This window comes from Canis lupus, chromosome 4 (assembly GCF_011100685.1).
Source record: "Canis lupus familiaris isolate Mischka breed German Shepherd chromosome 4, alternate assembly UU_Cfam_GSD_1.0, whole genome shotgun sequence".
NCBI lineage: Eukaryota > Metazoa > Chordata > Mammalia > Carnivora > Canidae > Canis > Canis lupus.
Window position 1 is genome coordinate 52,104,659 of NC_049225.1, and position 19,405 is coordinate 52,124,063.

At 36.1% G+C, this 19,405-nt stretch overlaps 2 protein-coding genes across 4 annotated transcripts in view; one reads left to right on the plus strand and one right to left on the minus strand.

The window, feature by feature from the left end:
• Positions 1 to 19,276, minus strand: UBLCP1 (ubiquitin like domain containing CTD phosphatase 1). Of its 3 annotated transcripts, XM_038534884.1 has the most exons (11): positions 19,000 to 19,274; positions 15,552 to 15,749; positions 14,677 to 14,768; positions 14,187 to 14,272; positions 13,988 to 14,103; positions 12,626 to 12,724; positions 10,052 to 10,089; positions 9,453 to 9,551; positions 6,431 to 6,547; positions 2,458 to 2,585; positions 153 to 1,109 (listed from the first exon to the last, which is right to left on the minus strand). In XM_038534884.1, the coding sequence occupies exons 2-11, from the start codon at positions 15,703 to 15,705 to the stop codon at positions 1,082 to 1,084; spliced, it is 957 nt and encodes a 318-aa protein (XP_038390812.1). In that variant the 5' UTR covers positions 15,706 to 15,749; positions 19,000 to 19,274; the 3' UTR covers positions 153 to 1,081. The 3 variants fall into 3 exon arrangements, with proteins under 3 accessions (XP_038390814.1, XP_038390813.1, XP_038390812.1); XM_038534886.1 differs by lacking the exon at positions 9,453 to 9,551 and having other exon boundaries at positions 1 to 1,109; positions 19,000 to 19,276; XM_038534885.1 differs by lacking the exon at positions 19,000 to 19,274 and having other exon boundaries at positions 1 to 1,109.
• Positions 18,257 to 19,405, plus strand: part of LOC119876217 — a 21,668-nt gene continuing 20,519 nt past the window's right edge. Inside the window, exons 1-3 of the mRNA XM_038535457.1 lie at positions 18,257 to 18,294; positions 18,411 to 18,503; positions 18,750 to 19,112. Of these exons, the coding sequence (XP_038391385.1) occupies positions 18,257 to 18,294; positions 18,411 to 18,503; positions 18,750 to 19,112 (494 nt within the window). The remainder of the gene's footprint in view (positions 18,295 to 18,410; positions 18,504 to 18,749; positions 19,113 to 19,405) is intronic.

A 19,405-nucleotide genomic window follows, 5' to 3' on the forward strand; every position in this document is an offset into this window, starting at 1 on the left:
TTTTAAGAAAAAGTATTTATTATTTACACCACTGAAATAGTCCCGTAAGAACAATATACACCATGTTTATTTGAAAGGATCAGATTCCTTTCAAATACAATAACTGTATAAAGCAATACTGTCAACACAAAACAGTGGTCACATTACATATCTGCAGGCGTAAGCATTGCAAAACTTTTTTTTTTTTATTCTTATGGCTAAATATTTTCACTGAAACACAGTGTTTGCACTTAGACAAGAGATAGCTGGAACAGAACAAAAACTTTTTGTTCATGCTTTTTAGGGCTGAACCAGTGATGTGTCCCACTTAAAATGTAATGCCTTTAATTGCTTTTATGACAATGGTTTTAGGCAGAAGTGCTTCTACTTAGCCACCAAAAAGAAATAACTTTTGTTCCTTAGTTTTTATTGTTCATATTCAGTCTTATGTTTTCTATTTCTCATACTATGAGACACACTTGTATCACAGCTGACGTTTTCCAGTTTTACTCAAAGAACATGGACCCACATATAGACCAAACTGAGACAGCAGAAAAATTTAGAGATGTAAATAGTGCACAGTAAGAAGAGAAACTGTGTCTATGACAAAGGAATAAAAAAAATCTTGGTGATTTTAAGCATACCAAACTAGGTTCCTTATTCAAAAACTTCTTTTTGCGGGGTTTAAATGGGAAAAAGCAGTAGTTTCAAGATGGGTTTGGTCTTAGATTTAGTCAGACAATAACAGAATGAGACAAAAACACAAGACATAACTTGTTTCTAAAGCCACAAAATGACATTGCTGAGTATACATTTTTGTCCACTTTTGTGTGTTATATAGGGGGAAAAAACTCAGTACTCAATGCTGGAGAAAATATTTTTCAAGAGTAACAGTATTCATATAGGGGGAAAAAGGATTTTTTTTTAGCATATTGCTATGATCTTCAAAAAATATAAAATTAAATTTACAAAAAACTGGAAGACCAAGTATAAGCAGTCTGATATTCACTGCAGTGTCCAGCACTATCATAATGATTTCTAGCATAAAAGCAAGAAGTTCGTGATCTCAAGTATCCTCAGTAACTGCCAATATAACTTGTAACTACTGTCCTTGCTTCTTTGACAGATACCTGAAAGAAACAGAATAAAGATGTCTAAGCTATTTCATGATAAACTCACAATAACAATCTAATTCTCCTCCCAAAGGAAGCAGTTCATTCAAAACTTCTCCAGATGAGTAATAATTTTAATAGTTGTGAATACCTGTTGATTGTTTAATGTACCAACCATTGTTTTAAGTATAGATATTAATTCACTCAGTCCTCACAACAGCTCTATGAAGAGCTTTCTTTTAGAACTTATTTTACAGGCATGAAGAGGTTAATTTTCCTATTTTTCTTGAGTAAAGACTGGAAACAAACTAAAGGACTCTGATCAAGAGTGTAAAAATACAAATAATTTACTAAGTAAACAATTTTTGCTTCAGGTTATTTTATAGGAATCTATCATTAAATTCAAATTTTTACATTTCTATTTCTTACATTTACAAATTACTATACTCAGTTGTATGGCGGTGGGGAAAGAGCTCTTAAAATCAGAAGATCTGGACACATTTTAATGGTGCAAAACTTGCTTGCTTTGTGGCATTTATTATCTCTATGCCTTGTTACATTATCTATAATTTGGAGATGAGGATAAAAATGCCTGCCTTTCCTTCCTAATAGGATTATGAGAATCATCTAATAAGAAGCTATATGTCAGAATGATCTAAAAAGCCAAACTGTCATTATTACATCAATAGTTTCTTTTGTTGCTGTATTAATGCAAGCAGATCTTTAAAGATCGAATTCCAAAAAATTAATTGCAGTACACTATAATCCCATCCACTTCCCCAGGGGTTTTCCCTGCTTCAGAATCTTAATGTTCATATGCAGTCTGTATGTAGATGTGTGCATATGTCTGCACTTTGAATAAAGACTAAAAAAACATACATCAAGATGGTAAAGGTGGTTCCCTTTGGAAAGGAAAATCCTTAAGTAATTGTTTCTCTATTGGATTACAGTTTTCTAATTTTTCTGCTATACAGAGGGGCTACTTGTAGAGTGATTTTTAACAGGAAATTTTTAGTGTATTTTACTTTATCCTGACCTTATTTTATAGTATGAAAAAACAGGGACTATCTTCCTATATGATTTATAAAAGAGTGAGCCACCCAGTATCACAAAATAATTTGTAAGCGGCATCACAAATATGTACCAGTCTCAAATCTTCTCTCCTACAAGTATTAAAGATCTCGAGAGATGCAGGTTTATGAACAACATAGAGGTTAAGATTAAAGGGAAAAATACTTAGGGGGGGGGTGTCACTGCATTAGAAAATCGTTTTAGAATTTACCCATCTTAAATAAAAGTTCAGAATTATGTGTATACCAGGGTCACCAATGTTTTCATTCATTATGAATAAGCAATTAGCACTTACCTTTCCCAATATTTGTGATTTAGGTCCAAAAAGTCATCTAATTTTGCTATCTCCTTGAGGTACTGAGTTAGTTTTAAAAGTTCTTTGTCTTTATCTCGATTTAGGTGAGCTTTCATAAAAGGCCTTATCTGTTAGAAAATAAACATTCAACATTTCACATTGCAATAAGGAAACTAGCACAAATCTATACTGTCCTCTCAATCAAATTCAGTTAATGAGATTAAAATGTCACTTAGGGGGCAGCCCCGGTGGCGCAGTGGTTTGGCGCCGCCTGCAGCCTGGGGTGTGATCCTGGAGACCCAGGATGGAGTCCCACATCGGGCTCCCTGCATGGAGCCTGCGTCTCCCTCTCCCTCTGCCTGTGTCTCTGCCTCTCTCTCTGTGTCTATGAATAAATAAACAAAATCTTAAAAAATAAAAAAAAAAAAAAAAAATAAAATGTCACTTAGGGATGTCAGTACTAAAAATGACTCTTGGACTATCTCAGTGTTATAAACTGGCAGTCAATGTATAACATTTACAGTGCGAGGTTAAGAGCTCTTCCACCTCATTTACCTTACATTATCTTTTCAGTCTCAAACTAAGAACACAAGCCTTCTTACAGCACTTGAGCCCTACATGGCTTCTCTACTAGAGAAACTACTAGACTTTTTCCTCTTTGGTCAATCCTTAAATAACTTAATTCATGTCACTCAATTTGTAAAAAGCTAACCCAAATATAAGCTTGATCTAACAGGAGAGAGAGATAAATTTTAACCATGATGATTTTCATTTCAGTATTTTTATATAAAATTTTATATACCTAAGATATTATACATTTATATAACATGTACCCTCATTTTATCACAAGCATTTTTATCATTAAAGTCTCCATAAGGGATCCCTGGGTGGCGCAGCGGTTTGGCGCCTGCCTTTGGCCCAGGGCGCGATCCTGGAGACCCGGGATCAAATCCCACGTCGGGCTTCCGGTGCATGGAGCCTGCTTCTCTCTCTGCCTGTGTCTCTGCCCGCCCCCCTCTCTCTGTGACTATCATGAATAAATAAAATCTTTAAAAAAAAAAAAAAAAGTCTCCATAAGAATATTTTTTAATTATACAAGTTTCTCCATAAAAAGAAGTCATATTTTCCATATTTTTAAGGTTGTTATATTTTATGATGAAAAGCATTCATTTCAAAAGCATAAGAGTCAGGATGGTAGAGAGGATAGAGAATTGTAATTAGTAAGGGATATTAATATCTTGACTTGGGTGGTAATTACATGTGCTATTTTTATAACAATTCATTAAATTAGAAGTTAAATTATAAATTTTATGTACTTTTCTATATGTCACAGTTCCAATAGACTTTTGCTTTTTTTCAGATATCAGCTCAAAAATCTTTATAAAACTCAAGACAACCTTCCAAAATTTTTTCATTAATTTTAGATGAAATGGTATGTCTGGGATTTGCTTCAAAGTATTACAGAGAGGGAAGTAGGTAGGGTACAGAGCAAGCATAATCATCTATGAATTAATAAGTTGTTTAAACTGAATAATGCATACATAGGAGTTTGTTACATAATTCTATGTAGTTCTATTTACATTTGGCTTTTTTCATTTTATAAAAAAATGTTTCTTAAAAATCATCCTTCTAAAACACACATGTAAGGACTAGATAAATTGTACTTAATAAAGTACTAATATATCCTTATTACAATTTAGAGAAAATGCAAACTGCTTATTAGTTATTAATTTTACATGGCAACACTGAAAAAAAGATGACATTAAATTCTGTCACTGGTTGAGAACAAAGAAGTCCATATTCTATCTATCAAGAACAGGAAAGATTTAAAATGTCTTATACACTTTCTTCTCTGTTATCAGAAAAAAACACACCATAAGCCTGAAATGCATAGAAGAAAATTTTTCCATGTATTCTACTCGCATCAGAACAGGTGCCAGGGACCTCCACAGCTATTGGTCAGCTGAGCTCCCACAACCTGCACGGCACCGGAGTGAGTCTGTGCAGAAGCAAGTACTTGCAGGAGTTCCTGCTTCCAGACAGGTAGAGTGGGCAGTGCTGCTTCACAGCAGCAGCAATGAATGTGGGAGATCAAGATTCTCTTGAGGAATCAGACCTTGCTTAAGCCCTGGGGCTGAAAGTTAAGAGGCATGATATTGTGACGTAGTGAAATGAGTTTCTAACTAATCTTGGGCAATACTGTAATGTTTCAAAATCAAATAAAAATTATAAAGACAACATGTTAACTTTTAAACTATTAATATATATAAAGTAAAATGTGATTCCTAGTTGCCCAAGGCCCTTGGCCATAAGCACTATTAAACAGCAAAACTAAAATACTCCTATGACTCTGAATTTAAAACTTAAACTAGTTAAGTGGGGGAAAAAAAAAGTCTATTTATTCATCTTACTTCACTTGTTCCAGCATAATCACTTCTTATTGTACCATTCTTCAAAAATGATCTCACTAGCAGAGAAAACGACTATATAGGACCACTAAAGTCTCATATCAAAGAAACATTCTCAGAAACTTAAGATGGTCTGAATTATCTGCATTCTCATATCATTTCCTCGTATAAACAAAAAGGAAGTTTTCAGAGTATCTATTTACCCATGACCAAAACTCAAAATTCAGTCATGTATTCATAATTCACAAGGTCTTCTATATTCTATGTCAAAGCTTAAGATCGGCAAGCTTATATTATTATAGGTTTACTGTTTTAAAAATAAGCAGTCATCTTTAAGATCTCTGAAATCTTTTTTGAGACTTCCATCAAGAACATTATGAAACTATGACAACAAAACACAGTAGGAATATTTCTCAATTTCAAACCTGCCTGTATGTCAATATGGGTAAATCATTAATAACTATCTTCTTGAAAGAGGTTTCAAAAGGAGACATGTGAGAGATTAGTGGAATGTTTAAAAATACCTCTCTTGAATTAAAACTTGGGGGGGGGGGGACTGTAGATACATATTTTTAGAAATTCCTTCAGTGATTCTACGGAATGACTAGTTAAAAAAAAAAAAATCCTGCTCTAAAGTAACATGAAGAACTAGAAATTTATACCATCTCTGCACCAGAGAGAAGTAGGACCCAAATATGGGCTGGGAAAATAAAAGTTTCTTCTAAACACACACAAAACCAGTTATTGTATTTTTTTTTTTTTAAAGTTAAAGCTCTCTTCAAAAATCATTCCATGAATATTACCATTTCACCTCCTTTCTTGAAGAAGTATTAACCACTAATTTCATAAAGAATTTAGTGTAGAGAAACTGAATCTTTTCTCAAAAGTTTTCCTGTACCTTGCACCTGGTAAACACACAAGAAAAACACTTCTTCCAAAGCTACCAGGATTAGATGTTACTATCATGCCTACACATGATTGCATATGACTCAATGATAAGATCCATCGCTGGCCTAGGAATCAAGCCACCAAGATTTTAACTCAAATTCTGTCATTAATCAGTTGCATACATGATTTTGGGCAAGTTACAAATTTTCTTAATCCTCAGATTGTTTATATAAAGAAGGCAGACAAGATGACTGAGATTCTTAGCTCTGGCATTTTATAACTTTAAGATCTTTAACTGCCCTGTGTGAATTTTCAAAACCCTTAGTTTCAGTTTAAAAAGGAAAAAAACAAATCCTTACTGCCAGCTTTCCAACTAACCAGAACATCAGAAATCCCAAGATTTGTATCCCTAATAAAATGTCTGTTGCTTCAACTCACTAAGTCCATGTTGTTCCACAGAGCTAACTAAAAAGAAAACACCTGAATGAGTTGGCAAACCAAGAAGATATCAATGTGGGAGAGAGAATGTTCAACTGTGTATGAATTTTTCTAAACATGTTAGCTTTCTTGCCTGTGACCATATACAAAACTTCAGAAAATTTATGAAATTCAACAGTGCTAAGGTTCTACCACAAATTACAGATTACATAAACATAGCAAGTAAAATTATATCTTACCTTTAGTCCATTCTGTGGGTTCATTAGAAAATTTCTTCCTATGTCATCAAACATTATAGTGTTTTTTTTGCTGTAAAACTCTGAAAACTTTCCCCATATAACACCAAGAGGCTTTACCTTAGAATAAAAATTTAGATTTAATTGAAATTTTATCAGTAATTGTTCATCCTTCCTTAAAAGCAGAGATACCTCAAAAATGCCCAAAATACATCACAGCACTGCTGCAGGACAGTGACAGCTGGCTGTGTGAACAGACCATAGCTGAGATGCAACACACTTTAAAGCACAATGGATCTCACAATATTAACTTCTGAAAGGTCTGCTCATGTCTACCTAACTAAACCTACTATAAGACTTTCCATAATTTTAAAATGAAAATTTGGGGTCAAAGGAGGAGTAATTATTTAAAATGTAAGAATTTACAATAATTATTTGTTTGCTAAGCAGTCACTGACTTCCTGGGCTAAAACATGACCCTCAGAGGTTAACTGTCACATGGGGTCTGTTTTCAAAACCAGAAAACCATAATAACAATGTACCCAGTTCTATTAATACAGAATTTAAGTATTTTTGTAGAGAAAAACGAAAAACTGATTCTGTCTTGATTGGCACAGGTGCACAATTTCTAGGGCAACTAACTGGTTAACTTCAAAAGCACTATAATTTGTAAATTCTTAACTTTTCTTTCTGAGTTGTTAAAATGAGCCTTCAAAAAGATAACTCTTTACATATTCGTATCTGTTGGTACTTGCATAAAGTCTCCAAAAGACCACATGAGAATAGTAGGAAGAGAAGACTAAGTGCCTAAAGGGCCAGGAGGAGGAATACTTTTCATTATATACTTTATTTTTATTTTTGAATCATGTGTTTATTTTACAATTCAGAAACATTTTTTAGATAAGTTAATTTTTAGAAGTACTTTTTGCTGAAGACAGGAGTCTCGTTTATGGTAATATGCGATTACATGATAAAAATAATTATAGGAGATTAAAAGATAGTAAATGATAATAAAGGTTGTCATTTGAAAATGTTTTATTCTCTTTCTAGAACTTATTTTAATAGAGAGAAAGCCTTTTTTTCTTAATCTCCTAGCTACTACAAAGAATGTTATTGAAATTATTTTATTATTTTAAATATTTTAATTTTATTTGCCTTAGTTATTAACTGTTTACTTTTGAAACAAATTCCCCAAATACTTCAAGACAAGTATAGAACTGATACAATAAGCCAGATTTTTAATTTTCTTAGCTAACAAAAGCCTCAAGAAATAGGACAAGAGCTTCAGTTTATGACACCCAGGGTTAGAAATCCTATATCCTCTTAAATAGTGCTGTCATTTTCTAATTATCTCAAGTGCCATCTGTTCCATAAAACATAGACTACTTTGTTCTCAATTAAAGAATTAATACTGCTGATAGGGAAAAAAAAAATGAACACACAGGAGAATTTTAAATTACCTATAATCCAGCCATTACCAACGATATATTTACTATTTACCTCGGCCTTTTTTTTTTTTTTTTTTTAAGATTTTATTTAGAGAGAAAGTGCACACGTGGGGAGACAAGGAGACAACCCCAAGTAAACTCCACACTAAGCTCGCCCCTATGCAGGGCTCAAGCCCAGGACCCTGAGACTATGACCTAAACCAAAACCAAGTCAGATGCTTAACCGACTGAGCCATCCAGACACCCCACCTCCAGTCTTTTTTTGTAAACATCAACAACTTTAGAGTTCACAGATCCTTTGTTAAGGGGAAACCTGAACCAAATAAGGGATAAAATTTCTTTCTAATGGTCTACAAATACTGCTAAATACTTCCTTAACTTTAATGATGTATCATGAAAAATTTTTAAATCACTAATATTCTGTTACATCAAATGATGGATGAACAAAAGTTTTTATATCCAATTCCCTACTATTGAATATTTACTTTTTTTACTTGAAGTATAATTATAGTGTTTTATTACTTTCAAGTGTACAACACAGTGATTCAACAATTCTATACGCTACTCAGTGCTCACCACGATGAAGTATAGGCACCATTGGTCACCATACAACGTTATCACGTTACTGACTATATATTCCTTAGGCTGTATTTTTATTTCCATTACTTATTTCATAACTGGAAGTTTGTCTTTCTTAATCCCCTTTATCTATTATTTCATCCATCCCCTCACTTACCTCCTCTCTGGCAACCACCAGATTTTTATTTCTCAAATTTTTCATTATTATAAACACAACTATGTTTAACACTTCCCAAACTTTTTTTTACTGTTTAGATTTTATAAATGTACTACTTTAGTAGGTAATGTCTTTCCCTTGATGTATGAAGTATTACCTTTATTGAATACATCTCTATGCACTTAAAGGATTCTGTTTTTGATTTTGATGATTTCAACAGTCCCCCCTATGCTTTCTTAGTTTGCTAAGTTTTCCCCAATTAATCTTAGTTCATGTCCTTTCAAAAGGTATAGACCATGTCTCCTCATCTCCAACAGTGACTATCACAACACATTCTAGTAGGAGTGCAATAAAAGGACTGGTTACTTGATGAGTAAACAAAGTAAAGAATCCTAATCTTTTTAGCTAAACCCTTTTCTTTGATGGTTCTTGTTGCTCTTCTCCAGCGCTACATGTACATCACACTGAAGTACATGCATCATGGTATCTGCTTTTACTTATCAGTTTTATATAAGGCAGGGCGAATATGCTTTGGCTTGCTTCTAGTATCTTCCTTGCTGATATTCGGTATTTTTCCTCACCTACTCTTTTTTGAGCAACAGTGTGCTGCCATCATCATGGGACAATTATCCATGACTTTTCTTGACAGTCTTGCTCAAGAACTATCATTAAAATTCCAATTTATTAAGCTTATATACATCTTCCTATGTCAAACTCAACTGATACTTCACTATCCAGTCAAACGTCCTTCTCAACTTTCTGTACTTTATTCCATCAACATAAATACAAAAAGTATCAGAAAATAAACAAGTCTTCAAACAGAAATGAAATGATTTCTTACGTCTATTAATCCTCTCCTTGGAGTGTGCACTGTTATCATAGCAGCACTGTCCAACATGAAGGTAATCTTATAATTTGCATTTGTGCTCACTCCTAGCTCCTATAAATAGATATTCATGTGGTTAAAATACAATAATATGAAAAATTCCAGGCTTTCTGAATATTCCAGCTACAATTTTCCACAATTTCCCAACTTTCTACTCTAGTGGCTACCACACCTTGCTCAACAACTACCATGTTTTTTAGTCTCCTTTTGTTAAGCCAACAAATGGTAGTCCAAAGAAAATAAACTAGAAACAGATTATATCCCTTCTTCAATACAGGTATTACACACCAAAGCAAAAGAAGGGGGAAGAAAGCATTATTGTAAAATGAGGGGAAAAAGGAGGGGGAGCTCTACTGCACTTTTTCTTGAAAAAGACTTAATTACTCAATACAATCCACCACTAAACAGACTTTAAACACATCTCTACTCCTGATAAACACATTTGTTTACCTACTAAATGCCCTCCATTGAGAATGAAATTAATTCAACTTGGAACTTCCATAAAGACAAATGGCAATTTCAAAACATTCTTAAATGGATTTTCTAACACTTACTTTCATTTTAGCTTCAATCCACTTCATATTTGTTGCAGCTAAAATATGAAGAATGATAATATGATACAAATGAAAAGCTTCAACTTCATTTACAAAATTTTTCTTCTGTATAAATAAGTTTTCTAAGCAAGATTAAAAGTTCGAATTAATCACAAATAATAATTCCTAACATATTTATGATAATTTTAAGTATTTATAAAAATAAACTTTAACAAAAATTTTTTAAAGATTTATTTATTCACAAGAGACAAGAGAGAGAGAGAGGCAGAGACACAGGCAGAGGGAGAAGCAGGCTCCACGCAGGGACTCCAGGATCACCCCCTGGGCTGAAGGCGGTGCTAAACCGCTGAGCCACCCGGGCTGCCCGATAAACTTATCTTTAGTGTATCAATACGGAATAGAAATTTAACAACTTTTATCTAAAAGATACAGGTAACCGATGTTCAAAAGAATTTTGAATCTAGGAAATTTATAAATCAAGACCAAAACTCCTGTTTAAAAACAGCCCTGACACTATTCTCTATCAATCCAAACTTAAATATAGGGCACCTGGATCTCCAATTTATCTCCATGTTCCCACTGCCATACAATGCACTGGCATATATGTCAATATAAGTAGATTAATGTTACATGCCAAAAGATGATGTTAGAGATCACTAGGGCCAATGAAAATCAGCATTTTGCCAGGCTCAGGAAATTTAGCGCTCATTGAGCCTAGGAGCTTTTAACAATGAGTCTGAGACAACTGAATTCATAAATTCTGTCATGTATTTGCTCATTGTCAGACATCAACCAGTTTTGAAATCACTGATATTAAAATTCAGTCCTCAAAAAATAAATAAATAAATAAATAAATAAATAAATAAAATAAAATAAAATAAAATAAATAAAATAAAATTCAGTCCTCAATTTTATATGCCCTTCTGGTCCCAAGTTATTGGACTAAAACTACATTGCTATTACCAAGTAAAATGTTTAAAAAGGGAAAAGGAGTTTAATTGTTAAAGCATGTATATGCGTGTTTATGTATTTTTTAAAGGCAAAAGAGGTATCTGAGTTCTCAAAATAAAAATCTTTAGCACACATACACAAAAACTGAATCACCTAATGCACAAAACTGATCAGTTAATAAAATTTTAGAGACTGATATATCTATAATGACAACAATCATGAAAAAGGGAAAAATTTCTTAAATTCAGTATCTATTTTGGGTCTACAATCCCCAGATGAAAAACAAAAAAATATTCATAGCTAATAAAAGGGTTTCCAATTAAGTAATTATGTCAGACATGGTACTAGTTGCTATACTAATATTTTTATTCTCATAGCTACTCTATAAAGTAGGTTTATTTATCTTCATTTCTCAGATGAGGAACTTAAGGCTCAGAAAGATTAACTGACCTGCCCGGTGTCACAAAGTAAGGACAAAGTTGGATTTTAAAAATTTCACTTATTTAGAACAAAGTAAAGGGCCCCTTTCAACATACTACCATAAAATATCATACTTTACAAAAATAAGTTATTTTAAACATATGACTGTAAAAAAAGAATCTCTAAATTTCTAAAGCTACGTTAATAACATTTAGAGGGAAAAAAATAACATTTAGAGGAAAAACTTTTTTCTCAAATGTCATCTCAGGTGTCAGTTGCTAAACAAAAATTTGTTCCCAGGAAGATTTCCTCCTTGTATCTCATAAACCAGAAAACTGTATTTAACTCTATATTTAATCTTAATGGCTGTAAACTCATATTAATACTGAACAATGGAGATACTCTAACTAAAAGGAAAAGTACAAAGGAAATTTAAAGACTGAAGTACCAACTATGTAGTCACTCATCAAAAATGCAGCATTTTTAACCGATAAGATTTCATTTAATTCACAGTCAGCTCTTTTCTGCCTATGGCTTGCCAAGAAGCCACTTTAAATGTTTGTAGGGAGGTCAGATATAAATTAATACACTGTTTCCCTTCTCAATAAAGTCTTGCCACAAAAAAATGTCTATTGAACTAAAAAGTGTGCTCAGTAATGTAGTAAATTTACTTTGTGGAGCAAACTCATGATCTTATCACAGACCTGTAAGTTCCTGGAATGGTCCACAGACCACAATTTGAGTAATACTGCTTTAGTCCATTTAATTTTCCTTAAGTAAATTCATATTCCTTTATTTCTGAAGAACAACATCACTGTGATTTTTTTTATACGTCTTTCTCCAAGTGTTTTGAAACTAGAGTGATAAAGAAAGGAGAAAGCAACAATATCCTGAAGCATCAAAGATTCTATAGTAAAGATCAGAAAGAAAAGTTCCTAATCATGGTAGGGTCTTATGAAAAATAAGATCATTTTTATTCTGACACCATAATCTACATTCTTTCTGTATTTGACTACTTCAGTGGTATTGCTAAATATACATATAAGTTTATACTGTAATGCAAGAATGTCAAACATGTTTCATCAGAAATTTGCTTAAAAAAATGAAAAATGTATCATATTTAACTACAGGCCATTTTATGTCATATTTTATAAAATAGCAACATTATTCCCATGGAAATCTAAACAAAAAAATATAGCTTACACCAAATAACAATGTCATAATCCTCATATGCAGATGTTAGGAATTCGTGAAGATATGGCCGCATTAATTCTACTCCAGTCTCTGCACAAGACCTATGGTCTAAAAGAAAATCAGTTATAGATGTTTACTAGTTTCTTACCATGGACAAGTACCTGACATCAGTGCAAATTATGAAATGTAATACAAACATTCAAATGTAAACTACTTGAGACTGAATTACACTGGCTGAAAACAAGTGTCTTTCAAAGCACGCAATTTAATATCTTTGTGATCCAGTTTTAATGAATATATTTTGGTTAATTTGTGAGGAGCAATGTCCAGAATTCAGGCTCATATAGTAACTGTAAATTTAGTTTTCAAGTAGTCTTTAAAATACAGACGTTATTTTGTGACATGAAAAACAAACTAGAGGCACCTATACTCACTTTTAGCCACTCACCTTCCAGACATAATCACATTTTACTAAAATGACAGGCCCAACTAACTTAATAATCAAATTTTAAATAAGTATACATTAATTTATGATCTGTACTTAAAGTTTAGGGTTAGAAGTAAATAAATTCATGCTAATATCAAGAGTTAACTAATCACTTATTAGCAATATTACAGTATGAGATTAACATCTTTCCTTTTTGCTATTATGAGAAACTTTAAATTTAAAAATCTGCCCTCAATATAATTAAATGGAAAACCAGGAAAAAAAAAAAAAAAAAAAAGAAAACCAGGAATATCAAAAATGATTTTTTAATTTTTTTAATTTTTATTTATTTATGATAGAGAGAGAGAGAGAGAGAGAGAGAGGCAGAGACATAGGGAGAGGGAGAAGCAGGCTCCATGCACCGGGAGCCTGATGTGGGATTCGATCCCGGGTCTCCAGGGTCGCGCCCTGGGCCAAAGGCAGGCGCCAAACCGCTGCGCCACCCAGGGATCCCCTCAAAAATGATTTTTAAATAATCCTCAAAAAATTTAAATGTTAATCAATAGAGAATGACTTAAATTAAGATACATCCACAAACTAGAGTAGCGATAACCAAAAACTGTATTTAATTCACAAAGAATAATATTAAATGACTGAAATATTCAAAATAATCATTAAGCAAAAGTAGAAAGGATATACATACAAACACACTCTGGAAGATACACATCAAAATATAAGAATAATTATTTTGGGGGTTTGGAATTACAGATAATTTTAGTATTTTCTACAATAAATGATATACTTTTTATAATAAGAAGAAAAACTTTAAAAAAAAAGAAGAAGAAGAAAAACTTTTAAATATTTCATATTGGAAGAAAAAAATAAAAGGAAAAAAAGAGTTGTTATGGGTAACCGAAGGTAAAGTGCAATTTTAGCTGACTTACCAAATAATGTATAATCAACATCTAGTACCAAAAGCTTTTTCCCTTCCCTGGGAGGATTCAAAATTTCCACTTTATACTCTTTCACTCTACGAGAAATTTTCAGTAGGTTTTCTTCCCTAATGGAAAAATAAAATAAGGTGAAACATTCACTTTTTTCACACACTACAACCCATTTCCTTTGATAGTATAAAGTACTTACCTATTTTCTACTTCAACTACTTCATCTTCAATATCAAAGTCGTTGACAACATCATCATTGTCAGGAGGTGGACCTAAGACATCTTCCTATTAAGATGAAAAAGAGTTCTGTTTTACCAGATTATCTTTAACATAACAAATACATGCATAACATAAAAAGCAAATAAAAGATACAGTCCAAGATCAAGAATCTTTCAAGCACACACTGTGAGGAAATTTCCACATTTTATAATTCATAACATACATTCACTGAGTAGATTTACCGTGTTAAGTTTGACCATTTGCACGACTACTATGCTTATGCTAACTATATACTAAAAGTTCCCTAGTATTTGTTTTCTGCTGAGTTAATACCACATACACTGTGAAGCTTTTATTTTTCACGGACTGCAAAACTGACAATTTTACCACAATTAAAACCATGATACAACAGTGTAATATAAATCATAATACCTTCAAAGGGACAAATGGTAACAAAAGTAAACATTTACCAAGCTCTCCTCACGAGTTCCCATCATCATGATTTTAGTATTTGGTTTCAGTTTGAGAGCTCCAAGCTTAACATCATTTTCTGCAGGTTTGCCTACAATACAAGCAAATGACTGTTTTCTCACTAAAGTTCAGGTGCTGATTTCACTATCCCATTATACAAAACCCTAATATTAAAAGGTTTGGTACAGATTCCACAGCAGTTTTTTTCTTAAATTAACAAACTTTCACTGCTGAATTAGCAATGTCTAACACACTAACAAGTAGCAACTAATAAATTTGTTTTTTTCCCCAACTCCATCTCAGAGGAACATCTTTATTCAACTAGCTAAAGAAAATAAATTATTTTAGTTTGTTGTTCAAGATGAAGATGTTTTCCAGAAAGTCTTGAACACTGAGCACCTAAGACAAAACTCGAGATTTTTTGCTACCCAAAATTCACTCTTCAATGATATGCCAAACACAAACACCAGGAAAGTTCCTTTCGAACTGGATATAAACACTGCTTATAATTTTTAAATCATCATTTTAAAACATTACTTTTGAAGCAGAAAAGATGACTTAGGGAGAGTATAAGAACCCAGCTGTAATGAAAAAGCTGTGCTAGAACACAGATGTCAGAAACTACACTGTTTTACCTGAGACTTCTGCACCACAGGTTTAACAAGCAAACACCAACTGTCAGAGGAATCAAAAGTAATCTTAATAGCGGTGGTATTTTCAAGAAATTTTTAATATTATTTTTATCATACAGCAATTTTAGGGATATCCCTAACAAAGAAATCTAAAGGAGAAAGACTTATTAAAGAGAAAAAAATAACATATGAAAATTCATAAGTGTTTCGATGCAAAAAGTTTAAAGTGAGGAGAGAATTACCTTTAACTTTGAGTCCAAGTAACTTTTGGCGTTCTGGTAGCACTCCTGTAAGAGTCTTAAGAAACTGTTTGAGATCTAGCACGGTATCATCTTCTGAAAGTGTGGTCACTGAATATTCCTGTCCACCCCATTTTACAATGATAGGAAGAGCCATCCTTGAAACATACGATCAAGCAGCTTTCACTCAGAAAAAGATACCTAAAAAGAAAGGGATATACCAGTAAATAAGTTAAAACAGATACATCAAAGACGCAGCTAAATTTGTAACTAAGTTTTAGAAGCAATGCAGTTTGCAGCTAAATTTGTAACTAAGTTTTAGAAGCAATGCAGTTTGAGTCCTACTTTACAACTGGATGGTGGAGAAACAAGATTTTCTCCTTACAGAATCTGTGTTACCAGAACACCAAAAGTTATTAGGCCTCAAAGTTAAAATTCCCCTACCCTCCCAATTTTTGGCTTAAAGTTACTACTTCCTAATATACTCTGCAATGATCAGCTACCTATCCCTCCCTCTCTGTTTGACCAGGTTTATGTTACAGGTAAGTTCCTCCATCATGGACCATTCATAGTAACACTTGAGAAGTGGCACAGTGAGTTGTTAAAAGTGCAAACCCTAGAGCCATAGTACCTGGGTTTAGATCCCAGCTCTCTCACTTATTGGCTATTTTACTTTGGGAAGTTACCAGACTCCTAGTGCCTAAGTTTCCTTCTCTGTAAACTAAGGATGAGAATATTTCTACTTTGGGGTTCTTATGAGGCTTAAATTAGCTAATATTTGTAAGTCATATAGACCTGGCACATAGTAAGCACTACAAAAATAAGCATTATCTAAATAAATTTTCTTAAAAATCTGAGCTGACAGTCAGCCCCGGTGGCTCAGCGGTTTGGCGCCGCCTTCAGTGTGTGATCCTGGAGTCCTGGGATTGAGTCCCACATCGGGCTTCCTGCACAGAGCCTGCTTTTCCCTCTGCCCGTGTGTCTGCCTGTCTCTCTCTCTCTCTCTCTCTCTCTCTCTCTGTGTGTCTCTCTCATTAATAAATAAATAAAATCTTAAAAAATCTGAGCTGATGTGTTCCAGGCACTGTGCTAAATAAAAAGCATCGCCATTATTTGTTTAGTATTTAATAAATTGGAAAGTTTTTATGCAATGTCATTTAACAGGGTTGATAAGAATCATCCCTCTTTTGCAATTAAAAAAATGGGACTTCAGAGAGGCTAAGTAATCTGCTAATGGGCACACAGGCGGTAACAGAACAGGTCTTCTGACTAAATCTCATGTTTCTTCCTCTACATCACAACTGCCTCTCTTGAATTGGGACCTACAGGAGGCAAAGCATCAAAGATCAGTAAATAAAAACCCACAGGCACAGATAAAAGTGCACAAGATCAAATAGTGGTTGTTAGTCTCATCAACAATGGCATGTAGGGCTTTTCTCTCTTAATACTTTTTATCAATTTTCCTAAGTCCGTTTCCCCCCAGGTCAGAGAATTGAATTTCCTAATCTCCATTTCCAGATGCTATCACTTGTTTAAGGAAACATTTGATTGCATTCTCCCTGGATAATAACCAATGCAAGAAGACAAACTGTGAATCATTACATACAAAAATAACGTAGGAACTTAAGAGGTCTTCAACATGCCCACTAGAGGAAGCACTAGAAAATCAATCATACTTACGCTCTTATGTTTGTACCTGCTCTACTGAAATTTAAAGTAGTAATTTAGGGCAATGCGTTCTGTTGAGATAACTTGCTCTAGGAAATGTTATGATTCTCAATAAAGTGCCAAAAAGACCTTTCGAGCCAAACTAAAATATGATTTAAACATTATTCCTCTGTGAAGGTGGCAATAAAAATGAAAATTTACAAGAGCTAAGAATGGGACCACCACCAACTAACAGAGTTTACATTGTGCTGGGGGTGGGGCGAGAGCAGAGAGTTTGGAGTAACATCCTCTGAGCTCCAGGTGAGCCTGGGCAAGTCATTTCACCTCTAGACCAGTATTTTCGAAGCGTTGTCTAAGACCAAGCAACAGCATGACTGTACTTGGTAACTTGCTATAAACATAACGGGGGCTGGAGAGAAAAGAACCCAGCAATTTGTGTTTTAGCAATCCCTGTCCCAGCCTCCCCCTCACCCCGTCTCTGAGGCATACGAAAAGTCTGAGAGCCAGTGCTCTAAACTCTTCAATTTTCTCAGCTAAAAAAGAAAACCTACCAGATGGCATTGGGCTCTGCACGCTTAGTAGAGTAGTATACAAATGTTATACACTGTACACCTACACCCTGGTGGGAATCCCAAGTTGGCAATTGCTCTGAACGACCAAGCGTAACAAAACAAACACCCTCGAAATCTTAAACGCAGAGTCCTTAAAACTGCTTTTGAACCTCATTTCTCCAACATTCAGATCACTCCCAAGGGAACACACAGTGCAAATGCAGGAGTCATTTTATGTTTTCCCATTTAACCTCCTCTCTCACGCCATTCTAATGCTTTGTGTCATTCTAGGTCCTATCAGATCAATACACCGAAAAATGATTTGGGGTAGGGTTGACGGCAATTAAAACTACTACCCAAGTAAGGACCGCAACCTCTAGGACAGCCGTTTGGGTTAGTTCTGCCTAACATACTGAACTGACCCGTCCGGTCAATTCCAAAACTCCTGCCTCAAAATGAGGCGATCCTGAGTTCACGAGAACAGCGTTAATGGACGAAGCAACACCTGTGACAGCACTTTGTGAACTGTAAAGCGCAAGGCGGACGGTGGCGATGACCACACGGCCACCTGCTCAAACAGCTTATCTCACTTGATCTTTGCATTCCTGAACTGACGACTATTGTCTTCACGTATCCACGTTAGAAAACTGAAAAAGAAAACCATTTTGTCCAAGGCCGCAAGTTGCGGAAACCTGAAACTAACAGCAAAAGCGACCGCCTGGGGCGCTGAGCGGAGGTGAAGCCCTCAACCAGCCTCCGGCACGGCGGCAGCCGCGGGAGGCGACCGCCCTAGGGCGGCAGGCAGGCAGGCAGGCAGGCAGGCAGGCAGGCAGGCAGGCGTCGCAGGCACCCCAAGAACCCGAGGCCCCGGCCTTCACCTGGAGGGGGAGGGGGAGGGGGAGGGGGAGGCGGAGCCGTGGACAAACCCCGAAGGGCGCAGGAATGGAGTCTGGGGACGCAAAACCCACTGGGGCTTGGGGAGCCCCCGGCAGCAGCGCGGAGGCCGGGCGGGAGGGCGGAGGCCCGGCGAGGAGCTGCAGGGGCCACGGCCTGGGCCGCACACCGGGGCAGACGCGGCCCGGGGCGCCCGCAGGCAGCGTCCGGCCCGGCCCGGCCCGGCCCGCGGGCCGCCGTGGAGGCCGCGTCGCGCGAACTGCAGCGCCGCGCGGCGGCCCCCCGGCCCCGACCGCCTCCCCGGGGGCAGCGCCCCGGGGCGCCCCGCGTCCCCTCACCTGGAGAGCCGCGGGGCCCGCAGCAGTGGACGCAGGAACCGGCCACAGCGGAACCGACGGCGGCCGGAAGTGAGGAACGGGGACCGGAACCGGCTAACGAGCCGGAAGTTCAGGTTTGAAACGGAAACGCGCTGGAGACTGCGCGGCGGCCTCCCGCGTCCGTCTCCGGCAGGGTAATCCTGGACAGCGGCTGCCAGGGATCTCCTGACCCGGCGCGGGAGCCGGGCCTTTCCGAGACTGTGGCCCGTGACCGCGGGGCGGACAGGGGGGTCCTTGGACACGGGCCAGCCCTCGCCCGCCTGCGCATGCGCCCGCTCGTGGGCGCGGAGCTGGGCGGGGCTCCGCGGGGGGCGTCTCCCGTATTGTTGCGCTGCCCGCGGCGGTGGGTCGGTGGCGTGGCCCCGGC